At 39.3% G+C, this 21,739-nt stretch overlaps 1 protein-coding gene and 1 non-coding gene across 2 annotated transcripts; one reads left to right on the top strand and one right to left on the bottom strand.

Moving 5' to 3' along the window:
• Positions 1-1,452: 1,452 nt before the first annotated feature.
• Positions 1,453-14,153, bottom strand: LOC109058345 (envoplakin-like). The gene is made up of 11 exons (XM_042725229.1): positions 14,010-14,153; positions 13,710-13,864; positions 13,391-13,514; positions 12,977-13,108; positions 12,395-12,436; positions 12,147-12,308; positions 8,694-8,801; positions 8,369-8,464; positions 8,168-8,278; positions 3,679-3,825; positions 1,453-3,557 (listed from the first exon to the last, which is right to left on the bottom strand). Exons 1-11 carry the CDS (start codon positions 14,070-14,072, stop codon positions 3,384-3,386), a joined length of 1,314 nt encoding a protein of 437 aa, XP_042581163.1. The 5' UTR covers positions 14,073-14,153; the 3' UTR covers positions 1,453-3,383.
• A 7,008-nt stretch (positions 14,154-21,161) lies between these two features.
• Positions 21,162-21,234, top strand: trnar-ccg. The gene has a single exon. It is a non-coding gene; the product is annotated as a tRNA-Arg (tRNA).
• The last annotated feature ends 505 nt before the right edge of the window (positions 21,235-21,739 follow it).

Below are 21,739 nucleotides of genomic sequence, written 5' to 3'. Positions count from 1 at the left end.
AAATGTAATTCTGACCGACTTGCTCCCTTACTGGCGAACATGGCTGGGATTTTGCATCAACTTGCTGCGTCTGTGGCCAGGGCTTTTCTCCTATTTATACGTTCCCGCTCTGCTCCTCCTATGCTTTTACGCTCCATTTTTTGCACGTTTTCTAAGATGAAGCATGCCTCTGGATATAGCCAATTAGGCAGTGCTTCGCTGATGTTGGGTCATGTGGTGGTGTCATTTTCACTCCGCGATTGTCTAATTCGTAGATTCATGAGTCCGTCAATTAATTCGCAGTTGCATACCAGCCTATTGCACGTCAGCCTGATCGACTGCACAGCGGCAGCCGGCAGGCCAGAATGACCATCAGGCCAAAAATAAAATAAAGTCGTAATTTTTGTTATTTTTGGAGCAAAATGTATATTCAATGCTTCAACAAATTCTAACTGACCCACCGATGTCACATGGACTACTTTGATGATGTTTTTATTACCTTTCTGGACATGGACAGTATACCGTACATACATTTTCAGTGGAGGATCAGAAAGCTCTCAGACTAAATCTAAAATATTTTAAACTGTGTTCCGAAGATGAACGGAGGTCTTACGTGTTTGGAACAACATGAGGGTGAGTCATTAATGACATAATTTACATTTTTGGGTGAACTAACGCTTTAAGGATGGCGTCAATATTGCCATATCAGTCTGAGCCAGATTCAGACCCCGAGAATATTGAAAAAGAGCATCGCACAGAACCATTGCACGCACAGATATCGCAAGACATATTAGAGTGGTAACGTCATTGTTGTTTTTTGGGTTAAATCATGTTTTAGATAGGTTGTCAACCACCACTTAAAAAACAACTGCATTTACTATGTACAGATAAGTGCAACGGTAATATATATTACACCCACTGATCTATATATGACTGGATCGCTCATCGCGTTCTAAACTGCCAACAGACAGTGAAGCCACCGGAAGTGTTCGATCCGCAATCTTACTAATCTCCACCAGCAGAGAGCACCATTGAGTCACATTCAAACCGCTGTCCTAAAATCACCCGATTTGAAGCAAATTAGTCAAACGGGACTAGTATTTATGTTATGTGTATGTAAATTAATGTTTACGGTCTTTTGGGGCAGTATAAGCAATATATTTAAACCGTTTAGGTGGGTGTGTCTGCTGCGCACTGATGACACAGGTAACTGATCCAACACAAAATATAGACTTTTTCTTTATGAACATAATTATTCAGGAATTATTAAACATGAACATATTAGTATCAGAAATGGATTTGAATATATTACAATAAATAATACAATTATGTTGTTAATGTTGCTCTAAAATGAAATGAAAAGCTTAACTTACTATCTTGGAAATAAAGCTTTATGTCTTTAAATCCATACTGTATATAGTCAGTTATTTCTCTGAATAAATTCAGATTTCAGAATGAGCACTTTGTCGTTTGTTTTATATGTTAAGGTCGTGTCTGTCTGATGTTTATCATGTTCATGATGTTCACTACTGTAATGAACGTAGGTTTTTAATAAGTAGGGGAAATTCCCAACATTTAAAACAATTACCGTTAACATGCCTACGGTGTTTGCATTGAATAATGTACAGAAATACTTCAGATTTATAAACGCTGACTTGTTAGGTGATGTTTTCTCATTAAAATCATACAATTTCCTATTAATTCAATAGAACGTTTACGCACACTAGGGATTACCAATATGGCGGCGCTGCGGCTTCACTTTAATGACGTGATGAGCAATCCAGTTCTATATTATAGATCAGTGATTACATTGCAGAAACGGCATACAACTTCTACTTTAAAACGTAAATAACACACACAACAACAAATAAAGCAGCACACTTACAGGCTGTGATACAGATACAGCAGATTGTCCCCGACAAAGTGGGAACTGCTCCATCTTTTAGCAAAAGCTTTTTTGTGAAACCAGTACTGTAACATTTTAATCCCTCATGACTCCATGACACTACAGCAGCACTTCTTCGTCGTCTTGTCTGATGCACTCAACCAAGCGTTCTAACCATGACCTCGCCCCTCCCCAACCCCCAACCATTCGAATTTCCGTAGGAAAGAGAAATAATTTCTACTTTAAAAGTAAGGATTGTTCACAAGCCATAACGGAGTGAAAGGACAGGCAGTTCATTTGTATAAGTTAGGCCTATCTGAGAGCTCGCATCCAGTTTTTTGCGATTACATGACTGTGGTCTCATGTTAATAAAGCGCTAGGCACATTTGCGTGGGAATAATTAAAATTATACAGAATACCTGCAATTCGTGTGGACATTCAGACTCTGTAATTGACAGGAGGTGATGCGTGTCAAACTCACTGTCAGAGAGGAGAGAGAGACACAGCTTGTATCGGTGTATATTCGGTAGATACTGTGGAAAATAAGTAATGGAACCGTGGCAGATATTTCAGTATCGGTATCAAAATATAGATATTTATGATAACACTACAGTGTAGTTTGTTTCTCCAAACTTTGAGTCCATAAATTACGCTGAGCTCCCTCAATGTCTGATCAGCTCTTCACCTGCTGCAGCGGCGGCTTTTCGTGGTTTAGATATCAGGGCTATTATTGGTCCCTTTAAGATCGGATATATTTATTGGCTAATGAAGTGTTGTCAAAGGTTTGAATATCAATTCAAATTGTGGGCTTACTCAGTAACGAACTATGATTTAAAAGTAACATAGTTTTTCAATGTCTTTGGAGTACAGCTGAATGAATAGTAGAATATTAGGGCTATTATTGTGATAACTGATTAATCAATATGATATACCAATGTAATATAATTACTATACTGTGAATATCCAAAAATTGTTGAAAATTAAGATTAATTTGCTAAAGATGACACCAATAGGCAAGTTCACTCCTTCAAATTAGTCAAGAAGTGCTTATGTGTTCCAGAAACAAGTTCCCCTTCTGAAAGAGTTTTTTAGTGCTAGTGGGCAAATAGTGTCATGCCACAAAGCATCTCTTGAACTAAAAAAAAAAACAAAAAACTTGTGAAAACTTTTACACAGTGGAGAATGTAGTATTTAAATTACATTGCTATAAAGAAGCTGTCAGAATGCTTTTTTGTACCCATTTTGCATTTTTTTTCTTTCTTTTTCATATTGTTACATTTACAGTTTTTTTTTTAAACTGTCTTTGCACTAATTAATTTGAATGTGCTTAGAAACAACAGCTATTCTATCCATTTTTTTTTTTTTTTTAATTGGGGCAGAAAAAAAACACCTTTTGAATTATTCTAGAGCAAATGCAAAAATATTTAGAAATTTGAAAATGTGGAAAAATATTGAGATGTTACATTTTAGATGTATTGCCCAGCCCTTCTTCGGAGTATCAAAAGTAGTTTTTTTTTTCTTACAGGTCAACTCCATTGATGGCATCAGGATCAGGTGGAGGAATCATAAAACAAACTCCAGGGATTTTTTTGATTGTTCCATAGTTGTACTGAACCTCCCAGTTGTCATTGTCTGTGTTGGACTTCAGATTAAACAGGTCTCCTCTGTTCAATGAAGCCTGAGAAAAATCCAGCTGATTAAAAAATGAATAGAAGTATATAAAATTAGTAACCTAAAAGTAAAAGTAAAAGCTTTTCATGCTACATGTTAGAAAAAAAATCTTTAAAATTAAATTTTGTTCTAGACATTCTAACCTTGGGAGTTTTCCAGTCACACAGAGATTCAACAGTGGTAGTTTTGCTTGGAGGAGTGTGACGAAGCTTTAGTGGTGTGATAGAGGTGCTTCGCTTTCTCAGGTCAGCCAACAGCTGCTCGTTGCGCTGTAGAGGTCTTTCCTCAGCCTGTAGACACACAGAATACACAATATTGACACATACAGAGTTGTATTAGGTAAGTGGTACGTAATATCCACATGGAAGGCAGGACCCAAGGTTTCCCAGCAGAGCATTGCCCAAAGCATCACACTGCCTCCACCGTCTTGCCTTATTTCACACAATGCAACCTACACACATGCGACCACCACATAAAAGACACACAAAAAAAAATCCAACCAAACAAACCAAAACAAAATTCTACCATTGCTCCCAGGCCACCTTCTTCCATTGCTCTGTGGTCCAGTTCTGATGCTCACGTGCCCACTGTTGGCACTTTCGGTGGTAGACAAGGGCCAGCATTGGCTATGCAGCCCCATACACAACAAACTGCGATGGATTGTGTATTCTGACACCTTTCCTTCAGAATCAGCAGTATCTTCTTGAGCAATTTGACCTACAGAAGCTAGTCTGTTGGATTGGACCACAAAGGCTAGCCTTCGGTCCCCACATGCATCAATGAGCCTTGGCCACTCATGACCCTGTCGCCGGTTCACCACTGTTCCTTCCTTTTGATAGATACTGACCACTGCAGACCGGGAACACCCTGCAAGAGCTGTAGTTTTGGAGATGCGCTGACATTTTTCCTGCTTCTAAAACATCAACTTTTAGGACAAAATGTCCACTTGCTGCCTGATTTTCTGACAGGATATCCCACACACTAGCATGTGCCATGATGAAGAGATAATCAGTGTTATTCGCTTCACCTGTAAGTGGTCATAATGTTATGCCTGATCTTTGTGTGTGTGTGTGTATTATGTACAGGGGTGCACATAAGTGGTCCGCAGGGCTGCATGCGCAACCAAAATAAAAAATGCGCTATATAAATAAGTTCTGACAGCTGTTAATACACAATACACAATTACCATTTTAGACTGACAAACTGTATAAGATTTCTTTTCAAACTGAAAGCATGAATCTAGGCTATCCCATGCCGTTTTCAAAACACAATGCAAACCTGTGACATTCACTCACTGACGCTCTTTAATCAGCACAGCAGCGCTAAATCCGGAATCGCGTATACTTACTCGCCGGCAACATGCCAAAATAAAAGCCTGCTGATTTTAAGTTTGAAAATTATGAAAACGCTTTTATATATTTGTTTTTAGACTCTTTTATCCAAAGCGATTTACAATTGGGGAATATTTAAAGCGATTCTTCTTAAAGAGGCAAACAAAGAAAGTAGTAGTAAATATTAGCACAAAAATCTAACCTTTCATTGGATAATATGAATTTAAAATGGAAACATCATTATGAAATGAATGTTTTTCTCAAATACACGTTGGACACAATTATTGGCACCCCTAGAAATTCTTATGAGTAAAATATCTCAGAAGTATATTCCCATTCATATTCACAATTGAGCAATCCAGGTTGATTATGAACATGAAATTATCCATCCAAGGCTTCCTGTTTCACAGAAATATAAATATGAGGGAAAACAAAGCCCAAATTCCCTTAATCATCCATCACAATGAGAAAAAACAAAGAATATATAAGATAATTGCGCTTTACAAATTTAAGAAAAGAGCTAGAGCAATGAAAATTCCCATTTCCACCATCAGGGCAGGAATTTCCAATCAACAGAAAATGTTATAAATCTTTGTGGAAGAGGACGTGTCTCTATGTCGTCCTAGTGCACAGTGAGAAGTGAAAGTGAAGGTGACGTGACATACAGCCAAGTACAGTATGGTGACCCATACTCAGAATGCTCTGCATTTAACCCATCCAAAGTGCATACACACAGCAGTGAACACACACACACACACACACCATGAACACACACCCGGAGCAGTGGGCAGCCATTTTTATGCTGCGGCGCCCAGGGAGCAGTTGGGGGTTCGGTGCCTTGGTCAAGGGCACCTCAGTCGTGGTATTGCTGGCCCGAGACTCGAACCCACAACCTTAGGGTTAGAAGTCAAACTCTCTAACCACTAGGCCACAACTTACCCCAGAAGGGGAAGGAGAGTTTGAGTGGCTAAAGACTCTCCAAGGACCACATCTGGAGAATTGCAGAAAAAAGTTGAGTCTCGGGGTTAGACAAGGTCAAACAGCACCTACATCAACACATGTTGTTTGGTAGGGTTTCAAGAAAAATTGTCCTACCTCATCCAAAAACAAACTCCAGCATATTCAGTTATCAGACACGACTGTATCTTCAAATGGGACTGGCTTCTATGGTCAGATGAAACTAAAAAATTAGTTTTTTAGCAGTAAACACTCAAGATGGGTTTGGTGAACACAGGGATAAAAAGTACCCATGTGTACAATGAAATATACTGCTGTATTTTTTATGTTGTGGGCCTATATTTCTGCTGGAGGTCCTGGACATCTGACATATGGTGTAACAATATAAAAACTCCATAGTCACGGGAAGAAGGAGGCGGGAACTGGCGAACATTCAAATCAAACTTTAATAACCAAATAAACACAAACCAGCGCGACAGCCCCTCACGGGTGACTGCCGCGCAGAAATAAAAACCAAACCCAAAATAAAACCCAGGCCTGGTCCTCACTCGTCCTTCACTATCGTTGCTCCTCTTATGTATCCTCCCAATCTCCTCCGTGGGACTCGAGACCGGTGAGTGGAGCAGGTGTCGCTCATTTCCCAATCACTCCACCGGCCTCGCTCCGATCCGCTCAGGTGACCTGCGGGAACCTGGGGGTAAGGACAGACAGACGAGGCGAGAGAAAAGGAGATGGAAGGATGAGGAGACGAGAGAGGGGAGAGAGAAGAAAAAAAAAAAATCCAGTTCCCAGACACACTGCCGCTCGGCCCTCCACCAGCTGGGTGAGCTCCTCCGCGGTGCCTGGCGGTGGCACTGGACGGCCCTCGGTGGACGGCACGACACTCCTCCGCCGCCCGGTGGACGGCGACGGCTCCTCCGATTTTGGGCAGCCGGCAGGAGTCCCCCGTTCCCTGCTCCTCCTCATATCTTAGGATGGCAGCAGGCTCCGGCCCCCTGGCGAACGGCGCCGACTCCTCCGCTCCCTTACGGACGGCAGCCGCCCCTCCACATCATGGGCGGCTGGCAGCGAGTTCGTCCATCCCCGGCAACTCACTCCAGCCCACCGCCTCGAGCGTCCACGCCGCCAGACTGCTACGCCCTGCTCCATGGCACCGCGGATTCACCCCAGCGGCGAGGGACCTTCGGCAGCGTGTCCCTCCTTCCTCCCAAGAATCAGCACCAAACCAACAATAACACTCCATAATAACGGGAAGAAAGGAGGCGGGAACTGGAGAACATTCAAATCAAACTTTAATAACCAAAATAAACATAAAACAGCGCGACAGCCCCTCACGGGCGACTGCCGCGCACAAACAAAAACCAAACCCAAAATAAAGCCCAGGCCTGGTCCTCTCTCGTCCTTCACTGTCGTCGCTCCTCTTTTATATCCTTCCGATCTCCTCCATGGGACTCGAGACCGGTGAGTGGAGCAGGTGTCGCTCATTTCCCAATCACTCCACCGGCCTCGCTCCGTTCCCACGGCTCTCAGCCCCACCCCACTCGTCACATATGGCATCATGGATTCTATCAAATACCAACAGATAAAAATCACTTAGTGACTGACTCTTATAATGGGCCATGTTTGGATCTTCCAGCTGTACAATAATCCAAACTCAAACCTCAAAAACAACACAAAAATGGGTCAGCTTCTGCTATGGCCATTCCAGTCCTCTGACCTGAACCCTATAGAAAATGAGTGTGGTGAACTGAAGAGAAGAACCACCAACATGGAGCTGGGAATCTAAATGGTCTGAAGTGATTCTGGATGAAGGAATGGTCTCTGAGCTCTTGTCAGGTGTTCTCTAACCTCATCAGGCATTATAGGAGAACATTTAGAGCAGTTAAACTAGCAAATGGAGGTTTCAAATTATATTGAATAAAAGGGTGAAATTAATTGTGGCCAATGTATATTAGAGAAAAACATTTATTTCATAATGATATTTCCCCCCATTTTAAATTATTATTATCCAATGAAAGGTTAGATTTTGGTGATTTTTAAATAAAAGATCAAAAGGATTAACAATGCAGATTAATTTCCACAGCCTTCTTTGGTCATATTTACCAAGGGTCCCGATATTTTAGACTATGACTGTATATATATATACATATATATATATATATGTATATATATATATATATATATATATATATATATATATATATGTATATAAATATATATATGTATATACATATATATATATATATATATATATATATATATATATATATATGTATGTATACACACACACACACACAATTTATATATAATTTAAATGAATTTAATAGTTAAAATGTGATTTCACCTCAAGCTGCATCTGAATTTCAGTGCTGGTTTTGCCATTGAGTGCTTTGGCATCAACAAAGGAGCCAAGCTTAGATAAAGACTCAGACAAAGTATCTGCATCCAGTTGGTACTGTTGAGAAGAAGGCAAACTTGGTTAGACAAAATGTTTAACTAAATGTGTTTAACAAAAATTATGGATCTATCAATTTGCCCTACCTACCCATTTGTACTCCTCTATATTGTCCAGATGTGTTTCCTGACAGATGCAAAGATTCAGAAACTTCTGCCATTCATTCCTCACAGTGTCTCTATGGGCCTGGACACACAAATAGTACATCAGAGCTTAGTTTTGATTATGTTAATGTTGTGGCATACTGAATGCAATATTTATTTACTGAACACATCATTTAATTAATTGTAATTAGTCAACTCAAAATTTACAATGCCACGCATTTGTCAGCAGCATAAAACAAAAAAATCTAATATCATATAGACAATTTGGCTGGAGTTAGCTCACCGACCAAAGTGTTACATAATAAAACTACCTGAACAGTGCTGGCAGCAGGATGTTTTAGCTCAATCAGTCGGTCTCCATCATCCTGTAATTGGTTGACCTCACTTTCGTGGGACAGCAGCCTGTTATTCTTGAAGTTCTGCAAAAGACAAGAGACAAAATGTCTAATATAATATTTTCTTTAAAATGTGGTGTTGCCACTTTATTAGCAAATTATTGCCACCCATTATTGCTTGACCAATGATCTTGTTTATTCTTATTGCTGTCCTAATGTAAGACATTTAAAAAAATGTTTTGGAGGAAAAAGGGTAAATTGTAACCCTATTGTCATCAAGGTTTCTTAAAGTTTTTGAAGCCCTTTCATACATTCAAATTGTTTGTGGACCACAGATTCCAAAGCATTGCAAATAAAAGTTGGTTTCGTCACATTTTCTATCATCTTTGCAATCACACACTCTTAACAAAAGCTCTTGTACAGTGCCTATAAAAAGTCTACACATCCATATTAATTTTGCAGGTTATGAGATGTAGAAAAAAAAAGATTCCAAGTAAAATCATATCAGATCTCTTTTCACTTTCAATCAGCTTTTCTGTGAGATTTTCCTAGCAGCATTTTACTGTTAAAGCTAAGGCCCACAAAGAGACCAGAAATATTGCATTGGAATCTCATTGTGAAGAGGAATCAATGAGGATAAGGGTACAAAAGTAATTAAAAAACATTAAACGTTCCATGGAATTCCATTAAGGCCATCATCAACAAAAGGAGACAACAGACATTCACAGTGATGCTTTAAAAATCTTAATAAAGAGGTTGTCAAGAGACTTCCATGACTAATTGTTCACTGAGTAGTGTCTTTGGTAAATATTTGTTTTTTTGAAGGAGTTATGGTTGATGTGCCTAGCTGGATGAAATTGTAATGAAGTTACGGGTTTGTTGAAACCACAAGCAGTTCTGTCTTGGCAAGGTTGAGTTGAAGGTGATGATCCTTCATCCAGCAAGAAATGTCTGAGAGGTAAGACTGAAAACACTGGAGTGTGGTTCCTTAGATGCCCTTTACCAGTTGGGTTGATAGAAGGATCTGGTGGTTAACCATTTCAAAAGCAGCAGACAGATCCATCAAGATAAGTAATGAAGATCTGGTAGTCACTCTGGCCAGTCTTAGGGCTTCAACAACTGAGAGCAAGGCAGTCTCGGTTGAATATCTACTTCTGAAGACAGACTGGTTGCTGTCCAGGAGGTTTTTTCTGTGTAAGAAAGGTGGAGACTTGGTTTAACACAACTCGTTCAAGTGTTTTTGCAATGAAAAGAAGGAGGGAAACCTGTAGTTCTTTAGTTCTCTAAAAGAGTTAGGTTAAGAGTGGGTTTCTTAAGTAGTGGGGTTATACAAGACTATTTAAATGCTGAGGGTAAAAACACCAGTGTGAAGGGATGTGTTGATGTGAGTGAGTGCAGGTACAATTGCAGGAGAAATCGCTTGAGGGAGATGAGATGGAATAGGAACAAGTGGACAAGTAGTAGGATGATTGGAAAGGATGAGTTTAGAGACTTGCCTCAGAGAGTGGAGAGAATGATGTGAATGTGTATGTTTGCTGGTAAGATGTGTTTGACAGTTTGTGGTGTGGAGAACTGTGCGCTGATGGTTGTAATTTTAATAATAGAGAATATGTGGCAAAGTCATCAGCTGTTAGAGTTGGTAAAGGCAGGGGAGGAGGAGAAAAAACAGGGAGGAAAATGGTTTAAAGAGTATGCGAGAGTTAGACAAATTTATATTTTTGTTTGTGATGATATATCTTTTAGCCGTGGAGACATTAGCAGAGAAGGAAAAGAGGAGTGACTGATACACATTAAGGTCAGTAGGATTTTTTTTTTATTATTTGTGCCATACCCTCTCTGCAGCCCTGAGCTTAGAACGATGCTCGCAGAGATCATCAGATAGCCAAGGGGCAGAATGGGTGGTACGGGCTGGCCTGGAAGACAGGGGGCAGACAGTGTCTAAACAAGACGTAAGAGTAGAGCAGAACGTATCAGTAGCACTGTTAGCATCAAGAGATGATAACTGTTTAGGGGGAGGAAGCAAAGATAAAACAATAGCAGATAGCTGGGAGGGTGAGAGCATAGGTTATGTCGAAATATGACATGTGAAGGGGTATGTGTTGTGACAGGAATGATGCTGAGGTTAAGAGTGAGGAGGAAGTGATTCAAGGTGTGCAGTCGAGTAACCAGCACATGATCAGTGGAGCAGTGTCTTGTGTAAATAAGGTTCAGTTGGTTACCTGATTTGTGAGTAGCCGTAGTTAATACTCACTTGAGAACAAAAGAGGCAAGCAGAGTGTGGAAGTCTGCAGCCTGAGGTTTATCTAGGTGGACCTTGAAAGTCTCCAAGCATAACTAGGGGAGTACCATCCTCAGTAAAGGTTGATATGAAGGTAAAATTGTAGCAAAACTCGAGAGCTATGTTGATCTGAATGTGAGAACTTGTCATATTAATATTTGTATTTGTAAGTTGAAATTTACACTACACAATTTGCACACACAGAAGATCAAAACACCTGTGTTTTGAAGTTAAAGTTGCAGATTAATAGTTACAAATATGTAGAATGACATCCACATAAAGAAAATGACACACACAAATGTGTACAACATATTTCCTTTTGCACTTTATTTCAGTTTCGCTGTAAAAGGTCAAGTCAGCACTTATAACCTCTCAGATATCCCATTACAACATCAAATCCTCAAAACTCAACTTTTCACTAATACTATTCATACCCACAAGAACAAAAAAAAAATTTCAAACCAGCGGATGTGATAGAGCAGAACGGGGGGTGATGCAGGGGTGCAAATCAAGCCATTTTATTGGTCGATGCCTGACCAATGACCTATGCCAGCCATCGCAACTTGACGTGCGGAAAGCAACAGCATGAAGTATTTGCCTTTTATTGGATGATGAATGAAACAAAACCATTACTTTTTTTTAGTATTCAGTCCCATAAGAACAGCAAAAAAAGGTCAATGCAAAATGGACCTTTGCAAAAAAAAAATAAAAAAAATTTGAAATGCTTCCATGTATACTTTTTTAGTAATGTATAAATATATTTGCATATGATGTGCCACAAATGATGTCTATTTTGTTGAGGTATATAACAGGCTTTACAGTTAAATTAAAAAAAGCTTCAGGAATGTCTGGCAAGTACTGCTCACTTGCTGCTTGTGACAACATGTCCAGTATTCTTATTATGTCTAGTCTATGGAGGGTGGCTAGATGGAGGGCATTAAAAAAAAAATCTAAATCTGCCTAAATTTTGTCAAAGTGTGGCAAAATGTTTTATGTTCTGATGAAACCTAAACTGAACTTTTAGACTATAAAAAGTGTTTTTGGCTCATCACCGTCTGATGGACCCCAAATACCACAGTTTGAGAAACATTGTTCTATAGAGATATCTGTCTTCAGTCCACTCCATTGAACAGGTCATGTGATCAGATGACCTCATTCTGTCTGCGGATATCAGCATGGTCAACCATCTGATCACTCCAGTCCTGTTTAAGGATCTTGTTCTGCTCCTCCCTCATATATGCCACCTCCTTCTCACAGTCTTGCATGTAGTCGTACAAGCTGTTGAGATTTAAACTGACTGGACATTCCTGGCATCAACAATATCTCTTACAATTTAAAGAGATACGAGAAAGCGACTTCAAAAATCATCCATGTATCAGTGATGGGAATAATTTCTTACCAGTAGGTTAGCATATTGCTTCTTAATGGCAGCATATTCCTCCTGGAATGACATGGGCGATTTTAAGTTTTGTGAATAAAGGATTAGTTAACCTGAAAATTCTCTCAGCAATTACTTACCCTCATGTTTTCCCCTAAGACATGTTCATCTTCCAAACACAAATTAAAAATATTTTAATGAAATATAAGGGATTTTTATAAAAATAAGTGTCCCTCCATTCAACATCAACACAACCAAAACTTTGATGCTTCGAAATGTGAGTTTATCAAGGTTAATTTCAATAAAAGCCTAAAATAAATCAGTTCATCATACAACTCAAAGCGTGTCTCTTCAGAAGGTCTGGATGTAACCATTCGGTTCATATGTATTACTTTTACAGTGTCCTCCTGAACTTTTGGAAGCATCGAAATTTGGTTTTGTGAAAGGACAGAAATGTCTCAGGTTTCGTTACAAATATTTTCATTTGTGTTTAGAAGATTTAGAATCGAAGCATTAGAATCACACGAGTGAGTAATTGATGACAGCAAAAGCTGATCATGAGAAATGCAAGTCTTGGTAACAGAGAAACTTTTTTAAGCTCACCTGGGAGCTGGTTGATCCAGGGCATAGCTGGTTGTTGTAAGACTCAATCTCCTTATGAAGGATATTATGAGCTGCAATCTGCTTCTTCAGGTCAGCCAGAGTGGGGCCATACTCCTCTTTGCTTGCCTCTTTCTGTAATATTCCGAAATACTAATTAATCAACACACACACACACACACACACACACACACACACAAACACACACATACAGACACACATATACACACACAAACACATCAAATGCACGCATGCACACACACACACACACACACACACATACACACACACACACACACACACACACACACACACACACACACACACACACTGCAGTAAGAATTAAATAGTATATATGGGAGACCAGTGAGTGTTGCAACATTTTACTTTTTTTCCCCTTTCCTTCCCCTCTCTGACCTGTTTTTGGTTCAGCACCAGAGCCCAGTTAATTCTTGGCTGTAGTTCAACCTCATTCAGTGGCTCATACAGCTCTCGGTAAAGGGAACAGTCTTTCAGCCAGCGTTCATGAAGACGACTTACACTAATTAGTGAAAAACATTTAAAAAAAATTGGAACGCTTGTGGAAATCATCACCATTACTATTAGTTTTCAATATAATCATATAGATGAGACAGAAAATACATGGTGCAACCCTGCTAGCTCAGTTTAGATGTGACAGAACAACAGACTACGTCATGAACATCAGAGTGTGAAGGTTGCCTTTTGTGTCACTCACTCATTCTCTATTTCTCCAGCCTGAGGGTGGTTCATTTTCTTGGCTTTGTCCATATCCAGGAACAGATCTTTTAGAAGCCCCTCTGCCCGGCCTAAGAGGTCTGCTGTTTCCTTTTGATGTTGTAATTTCCTAACATTTTTCTCATTGTCAGCATCCTGAGCAAAAGGGACAGGGGTATTTATATGCCATATACATTATATATATATATATATATATATATATATATATATATATATATATATATATATATTTACACACACACACACAAGTATATAAATTTAATGGAATGTGTTATCTTACTATGAGTAGCAGCTCTTCTGCTAGCAGTACATCTTTCTCAACAGTGTCTGCATTCTTCTGCATACGTGCAATCAGCAAGGCCAGGTTACTAACCTGTGATCTGCCAGTTCAAAATAAAGAGTTAGTATGGCAATTTGTATAAGATACTCAAAAACAAAATAAAGAAAAAAATAAATTAGTAGACTTTAGGAAATAAATAGTTGTAGAGCATCAAATCACTCAGAATGATCACACACATCAGTAGGATTAACTGTAAATGAAGCCTGTTAGTTTTGAAGAGCTGTACGATTTTGATTAGAGCCATTGTAACAGTGAGATTGACACTGTGGCTCACAATATCAAAAGAGTATGGGCAGCAGAACTTTTTCAGACATAAAACATAAATGTGACATTGTTTCAGTGAGGTCTAAGAAACTTCATTTGATAAGGATAAGAAGCAGGATTTTCATCCAAGGATTCATGTACCTTCAAGAGTCCCAAACATACCTGAGGGTGTCCATAGAGAAATTACATAATACATGTTAAATACATTGTAACTATGAACTAATCATCTGTTAAAGTGGTATATCATGTAAGAATGTAGATGTTTATGTTCCTAATGAATGTTAATTATTAAGGAATGGCAGCTTTTTATATTGTGAATCGCTGAAATGGCTGAGAATCTGGGTGGGTTATCCTTGTGTTTTGAAATACTTTAATTATGTACTTTTTTCTGTTCTTTTTCATTCTGTTATCTTGATTGTTTTTCCTCCTCCCTAAAAAAATTAAAACAATTAAAGCTGCAAGCAGCGATGAAAGGGCCCTCGCACCCAGGCTCACCACCACCCGGCCACAATAGAACATCAGACAACGTAGGCCCAATATGCTTTTAAAATGGTAAATATTTGTGCCACATTTCCTGCTGCCAACAGGTGGCGCTATGATTATATTTGAATATCGGCATGTAAATGTCTTCAGGCCAGGACTTTTACCAAACATGCAAAGTTTCGGGTAGATCAGACATTGCATGTTAGTGTAAAAGAAGTAATTTCCTTTTGCCAGCAGGTGGTGCTAAGACTTTAAATAAATATTGGCCTAAAGATGAGTTCAGGCTAGGACCCGTATCAAACACATGAACTTTGGGCAGACTGGATATTGCATATTTAAGTTAGTTTAAAACAAGTAATTTCCTGTCGCCAGCAGGTGGCGGTATAATTATAACTGAAATATTGGCCTTAAGATCTGTTGAGACCATGAATATTATCAAATATGTGAAGTTTAGGGCAGATCAGACATTTCATGTTTAAGTTAGTTTAAAATAAGTAATTTCCTGTTGCCAGCAGGTGGCGCTATAATTATAATTGAATATTGGCCTTTAGATGTGTTCAGGCCAGGATTCTTTTAAAACGTGTGAAGTTTGGGGCAGATTGGCATTGTATGCATAAGTTACAACAACTTCCTGTTTCATACATACAGTCGGCATCTAGTCATAGTTGGTGGCGTGGTCTGGCTTGGCGAGGGTGGAGTCAGCGTGGGGGAAAACACTGCGAACGTCATGTGTATTTGAATGACAAAAATGTCGTATTGCAAGTCATTGACGCCTGCTGACCGGCAACGGTACATTGCAAAATTAACTAAAATAACTTATGATTGCCCTTATTTAATTAAAAACTGGGTCAATGACCCAACCAAATGGCTGGAGGTGTCGTTTCCAGACATATTTTGTTATCTGGTTGAATCTCCAGGTAAGACACTGCGGTAGCTGTAGCGGTAACATTAGCCTATAACTCCATCAACTTTCGTATATGTTGCATACTATAACTCCATAAAACCTTGTCACTTATTATACGTATGCTTCACTCCAAACTATGAATCCTTTTGTAAAACGTTGATCAGTAGTAGGCTACGAAGTTGCCGAGGGACTGCGCTGACAGTTATCCCTAACTCACAGACTACAGTCTGTATTGAGTGTAGACCTCAAACTACTCCATAGGTTCATTGTACAGCACTACTTTAGATTTATTCATTCAAAAATAGCCAAATTCCGTCACGTTCTGCTTTATATAGCAAGTTCCATTTTTGACTGGATTCCGCGATTCGATCCATGTCGCTTCACAAACACAGACAGGGTAAATTTATGAATGAAAGTGTGAAAGTTCTGACACAAAACGAAGTTGTTACGTATCCTCACGCTTTTTAATTGGGTATACGGAAATCCTTGGCCTTTTCTAGTGGGAAAATGGCGTATACCGTTACCTGCGTATCACGTAGACTACACCTCTTAGCAGACGCGTTTTCATGCGAGTTTAGGTTCGACACTAGGCTACATAGATTTGCTTAAGGTAGAATGATAAGGCTAATTATATATGCATGCCACTTTCTAATTTGTTAGTTTATTGGCGGTACAGAAAACGACAAAGCAACTCTTCGGCATGAAGTCAGAATATGGACATGCTTTTAATATATAATGACGTGACATACAGTGCGCGCGCTATGGAGGAATTTTTTGGTCAGATTATAAACTAAAAGTCTAAAACTAAAAGTCTTAAACCAAAACTAAAAATCTAAATTTGAAACTTAAAGTCCAAGTCGAAAATTAATTTGGTATTTAGGATTGGGCATTTGGTATTTAGGATAGGGCATTTTGTATTTAGGATTGGGCATTTTCTATTTAGGGTTGGGCATTTGGTCATTTAGCCATTTAGGATTTAGGATTGGGCGTATGGGGATTTAGGATTGTGAATTTGGTATTTAGGATTGGGCATTTAATCATTTAGCCATTTAGGATTGAGGATTGGGCATTTGAAGATTGAGGATTGAGGATTGAGGAGTGTATGCAAATTAGGAGGCGTGGCCCAAATACTGGAGGCTGGGTTTTGAAATGGCTGGTGCGCAGAGGCACCTTATGGACAGCAGAGGGAGCTCCCAGTGCTAAGGAGCACACTGTAATGAAGCCAAACAGAGCGAGTGAGCGGCTTGAGCGAGGACTGTGTGATACCTTCAACTTAATGACAGCTTTGTAACATTTGTGGCCTCAAACCGAGCGTACAACTGATGCTTGCGCGCGCGGTAAATTACCTCCGCGAGATGAAAACAATATCGCACGCGAGGAAACGGGAGCCTGCGAGCTCATTTCAAACTCTCGTGCGCGTAACATGTTCTTTGCGCACAATACAAGCCCTCGCGCGCGCATGATCATTCCCCAGCTGACAAAATGATCATTCACGACTGACAAAAATAAAAGTGTTCGAGCGAGCAGGTGAGAAGATCGAGCGCGAGCAGCTGGGGAATGATCATGCGCGCGCGAGGGCTTGTATTGCGCGCAAATGGGCAACGGTTCTTTTTCGTGAGCCGGCTCGTTTGACTCAGCTCACTGAAAAGAGCCGGCTCTTTTGGCTCACAAACGGGCTCTTTAAAAAACAATAATGTTTTGACTATGATAGGTGTGAAAACAATTCTAGTAAATTATTAAATGAAATCAAACTCACAATGTCTCACAATTTCTTTACAAATGCATTGATTTGTTATGAAAAAAAGAACACTATTAAACATTTGCATTTAAATTACAACTTTTTAATGTATAGAAACAACAACATTACAAAACAAATACAATCTGAATCTGAACAACATAATAGAACCCATATTAAAGAAAAATAAATAACTGAAAGGATTAAACTGGTCCCTCTTTTTGGCATGTTAGATAACCAGCATGAACTATCTCACTAGTTATGTTTTGTATAACTAGTATGAACACACACACACACAATGCTGATCATATTTTTATTTTATGATAGATTTGCATTCAGAAATGCAAGCTGCCTTATTTTTGAGGGGTTGATGCGGTTTCTTCTCCGAGTTTGACACTGTGTGTGTGGTGTGTGTGGGGTGTGTGTGTGTGATGGCCCGGCCCCTCCCTCATGCCATATAATTGGTTGACACCTCGTGTATGATTGACAGGAACAGAATGTGAGGCTGTTCAGACGAATATGTGCGCCTTTAGGCCTATATAATATTTTTTTTGTTCTTTGAATTAGTCAATTATTTTAAATAAAATAAAATGCATCCATTATTTCATTATTACATAATGATTTAATTTCTATAGGTTATATATATATTTTTTTTTAAATAGAGTCGGCTCTTCAGATATGCGAGCCAGCTCTCGTCGTTCACCAACAAGAGCCGGCTCTCAGAGTCGGCTCATTCGCGAACGACCCATCACTACAAAGAACATGTCACGTGCGCGCGAGAGTTTGAAACGAGCTCACGGGCTCCCGTTTCCTCGCGTGCGATTTTGTTTTCATCTCGCGGAGGTGATTTAACCGCGCGCAAGCATCAGTTGTACGCTCGGTTTGAGGCCACAAATGTTACAAAGCTGTCATTAAGTTGAAGTTATCACACAGTCCTCGCTCAAGCCGCTCACTCGCTCTGTTTGGCTTCATTACAGTGTGCTCCTTAGCACTGGGAGCTCCCTCTGCTGTCCATAAGGTGCCGCTGCGCACCAGCCATTTCAAACCCAGCCTCCAGTATTTGGGCCACGCCTCCTAATTTGCATACACTCATCAATCCTCAAATGCCCAATCCTCAATCTTCAAATGCCCAATCCTCAATCCTTAATGGCTAAATGATTAAATGCCCAATCCTAAATACCAAATTCACAATCCTAAATCCCCAAATGCCCAATCCTAAATCCTGAATGACTAAATGACCAAATGCCCAACCCTAAATAGAAAATGCCCAATCCTAAATACAAAATGCCCAATCCTAAATACCAAATTAATTTTCGACTTGATTTTTAGTTTTGGTTTAAGACTTTTAGTTTTAGACTTTTAGTTTATAATCTGACCAAAAAATTCCTCCATAGCGCGCTTCCACAGCTGACACACCGCGCGCACAGTATTGACAAGAAATGAAATACATTTTTCGGAGTTGTGAAACTTTCTATTTCGTAAGGAGTTATGAAAGTGAAATAATGACACAGACTGGGTACACCATCTCATCTGCCGCAGATACTGTAGGACAGCGCGTTTGTTTGAGGCACTTTTCACTTCAACTCAGTCTGACAGGAGAATTAGCTTTTCTGAGGTGAGTCTTACAATTTATAATAAATAAATAGGTTGATAAAATGTATAAAACAAAGTAAAAAGAAAAGTCTTGAACTCTGTAAAGACGCTTAAACCTTTTTTTAATATTATTGTTTTTATTAGTCTACTAGCCGTTGAGAGTTACCATGGCAACCGCGGACACATCAGCTGCTGGAGAGGAGAGGACTTGTCTGACATTTTCTCTGTTTCTCGTCAGTTAACGTTATACCAAAGACAAGTTCAACAACTGCGACAGATTGGTTAAGTAACGGACCCGTGTAGATCCGAGAAATGCCTACCCGGACCCGACCCGAGTTCGGGCGTAGACGTTATGGAATGGTGCATTGTGGGTAACGGCGGCCATTTTAGAGGCAACGCAAAGCCGGTTTGTAATAAGATAATAGCATAGCCAGCCGGTCTCCAGAAAAAGTTTTGGAACGTGACAAAAAAAGTTGGCTATACCATATACGGACAAACTTAATAATGAAGCCAAACAACGCTACTTAAAAAAAATCGAGGTTATAGGCGGAATCGATCCCTATGAACACAATTAAACGTGGAGAAAACAATCGTTCGCACTGGTAATGTTAACGTTAACCAAGCATCAGTGGTGACACACACACGCTTGTCAGATTTTGCGAACTATGAAGCTTGTCTACTTGTCTACACTTCAGGAGTAATTACTCACCTATACGTGCAATAATCCACTGTTTTCGTCCGGTAGTTCTGTAATCCGGTATAATATTGAAGAACGTTCACCAAAACAAGACGCTTAACTTCCTATTTTTGAAGTTCGTTCCAGTTGTGACGTCGACCTCGCCTGATTGGTGATAAATTTTATTAATATTATTTATTTTTTATTTGTTTACTTAAATGTTCTGCACTTCTCTGCACTTGTTCTTATTGTTTACTAATCCATGTTCTGTACACATGTTGTGCGTTACGTCCCAGGTCTAGGGTCCAGGAGAATGACATAAATAAATTCGTCACACCTGACTTCTTGTTTCTTTTTTTTTTTTGTTTGTTTTTATTTTGAGACAAGTTGTTCAAATTGGTAAATACAGTCAGCACAAAAATATCAAAAAGCAAATTAAGTTAAGAACTGGGTCAAAATAAATTTTTTAAAAAAGAATACAGACACTAAACTGACTCCCTTACTGGCCAAAAACTAGAGAAAACGTAATGTGAGAGAGAGAGACACACACACCATACACAACATGTCTCATCATAACTATGTACATCAATTTCATGTTGCACAATATATTGTTACTGTGAATTATCTAAACAACTGCCATAATATATTCACCAAACTTCTAACAACAATATGAACAGCAGTCTTCAATTCAACCAATTACCCTCTCCACATGAACCCTAAGGTGCGCTATCTTCCTGGTGTCTTCCACGTCCTTTGCATCCAACTGACAGCGGCCTCGTGTGAAGACGGGCGTTTTCACTTCAGCCCACATCAGTTCAACGCTGTCCCTGATGTCAAACCCACGATTCGCCAGCACCAAGTCTCCAGGAGCAGATGATTAAGAATACCACAGTCCTCTGTCACCTGTTTGTTACTCATGTGACCACCCCACCCTTTTGAAATGAAAGATATTGCTCCCTGTGGTGTAATGCCGATAAGGTTTGCCCTGTCGATCATGAGACCGATTACAGCAGTTCACAATACAGCAATACTGAACCGTTTTCCCAAAAAATAACCAAAATTAATGACCAACGTTACCTACTGCCTACTATACGCTACTATACAGTACATCTACTTCCGTACCGCGATTCCCACAATGCATTGCGACGTGACGTAACGATCCCGACCTCTATGTAATACTTATCTTTTTTTATATTTACTTGTATTCTTCAAAGTGTTCTAAGATATGTTATTTATTAAGGTAATGATAATTGTAAACACATAAAAAGGCGTGTTTTCAAAGGACATGGTTCTCGTGATATCATACGATCATTTCAAAAGGCCAAATTTTCACAGAAAAAAATGAAAAAAATCTACTGTCCCAATAATACAGTCTTTTTAAATAAAAATACAGTTCTATATTTCAAAAGAGCATGTTTTCATTGTGTAAGTTGTGGTGACCCAGTGGCCTAATGGATAAGGCATCAGCCTCCGGAGCTGGGGATTGTGGGTTCGAGTCCCATCTGGGTCGGCTTAGTTAAGTGTATTTTTGCACCGTACTTTCAAATAACATGCATACTATATAAATCAGCTCATGTTTCATTCATGACGGAATCAGCTGTAGAATCCTGTCCGCTCATATTCATGCACTGACTATATTTTTCGTTTACTTAAGCTTTTCCCTTTTGAAATATTTTGACTGCTTTTGATGGATTTTCATGCTTAAAGACTCATACAAGCAAATAATATTAGTCGAGAGTTAATTAAGAAAACGTTAGTGAAAAGCTGTCTGAACGAGTCTGTGTATTGTGTCTTAATGGATAGCATGATTCGTGAACTAAATTGACTAAATGACATCATTCAGGGTCTGTCAGACTTTCGTAGGTAAGTTATTTCATACTGAAAGATGATTTATGAGCATAATTTCACCCCACATAACACACCTTTTTGGGACATTATATAGGCTTTATTTTATTTTATTTAGGAATAATTTCTAAGAGATTGGTGGGAGAGATGTGGATCTTCAATGTAAATGT

The sequence above is a fragment of the Cyprinus carpio genome, chromosome B6 (genome assembly GCF_018340385.1).
Source record: "Cyprinus carpio isolate SPL01 chromosome B6, ASM1834038v1, whole genome shotgun sequence".
Taxonomy (NCBI): domain Eukaryota; kingdom Metazoa; phylum Chordata; class Actinopteri; order Cypriniformes; family Cyprinidae; genus Cyprinus; species Cyprinus carpio.
Note: the sequence above shows the minus strand (reverse complement) of the source record. Positions and strands in the feature narration are given on the sequence as shown.

Bases quoted from the DNA above. Each gene is read 5' to 3' on its own strand.
- LOC109058345 (XM_042725229.1), bottom strand. From the start codon at position 14,072: ATGCAGAAGAATGCAGACACTGTTGAGAAAGATGTACTGCTAGCAGAA. The intron at 13,515-13,709 runs GTGAGTGACACA...TTCACTAATTAG, and splicing joins GCTGGAGAAATAGAGAATGA to TGTAAGTCGTCTTCATGAAC. The intron at 3,826-8,167 runs GTGAAATCACAT...GTGTGTCTACAG, and splicing joins AAATTCAGATGCAGCTTGAG to GCTGAGGAAAGACCTCTACA.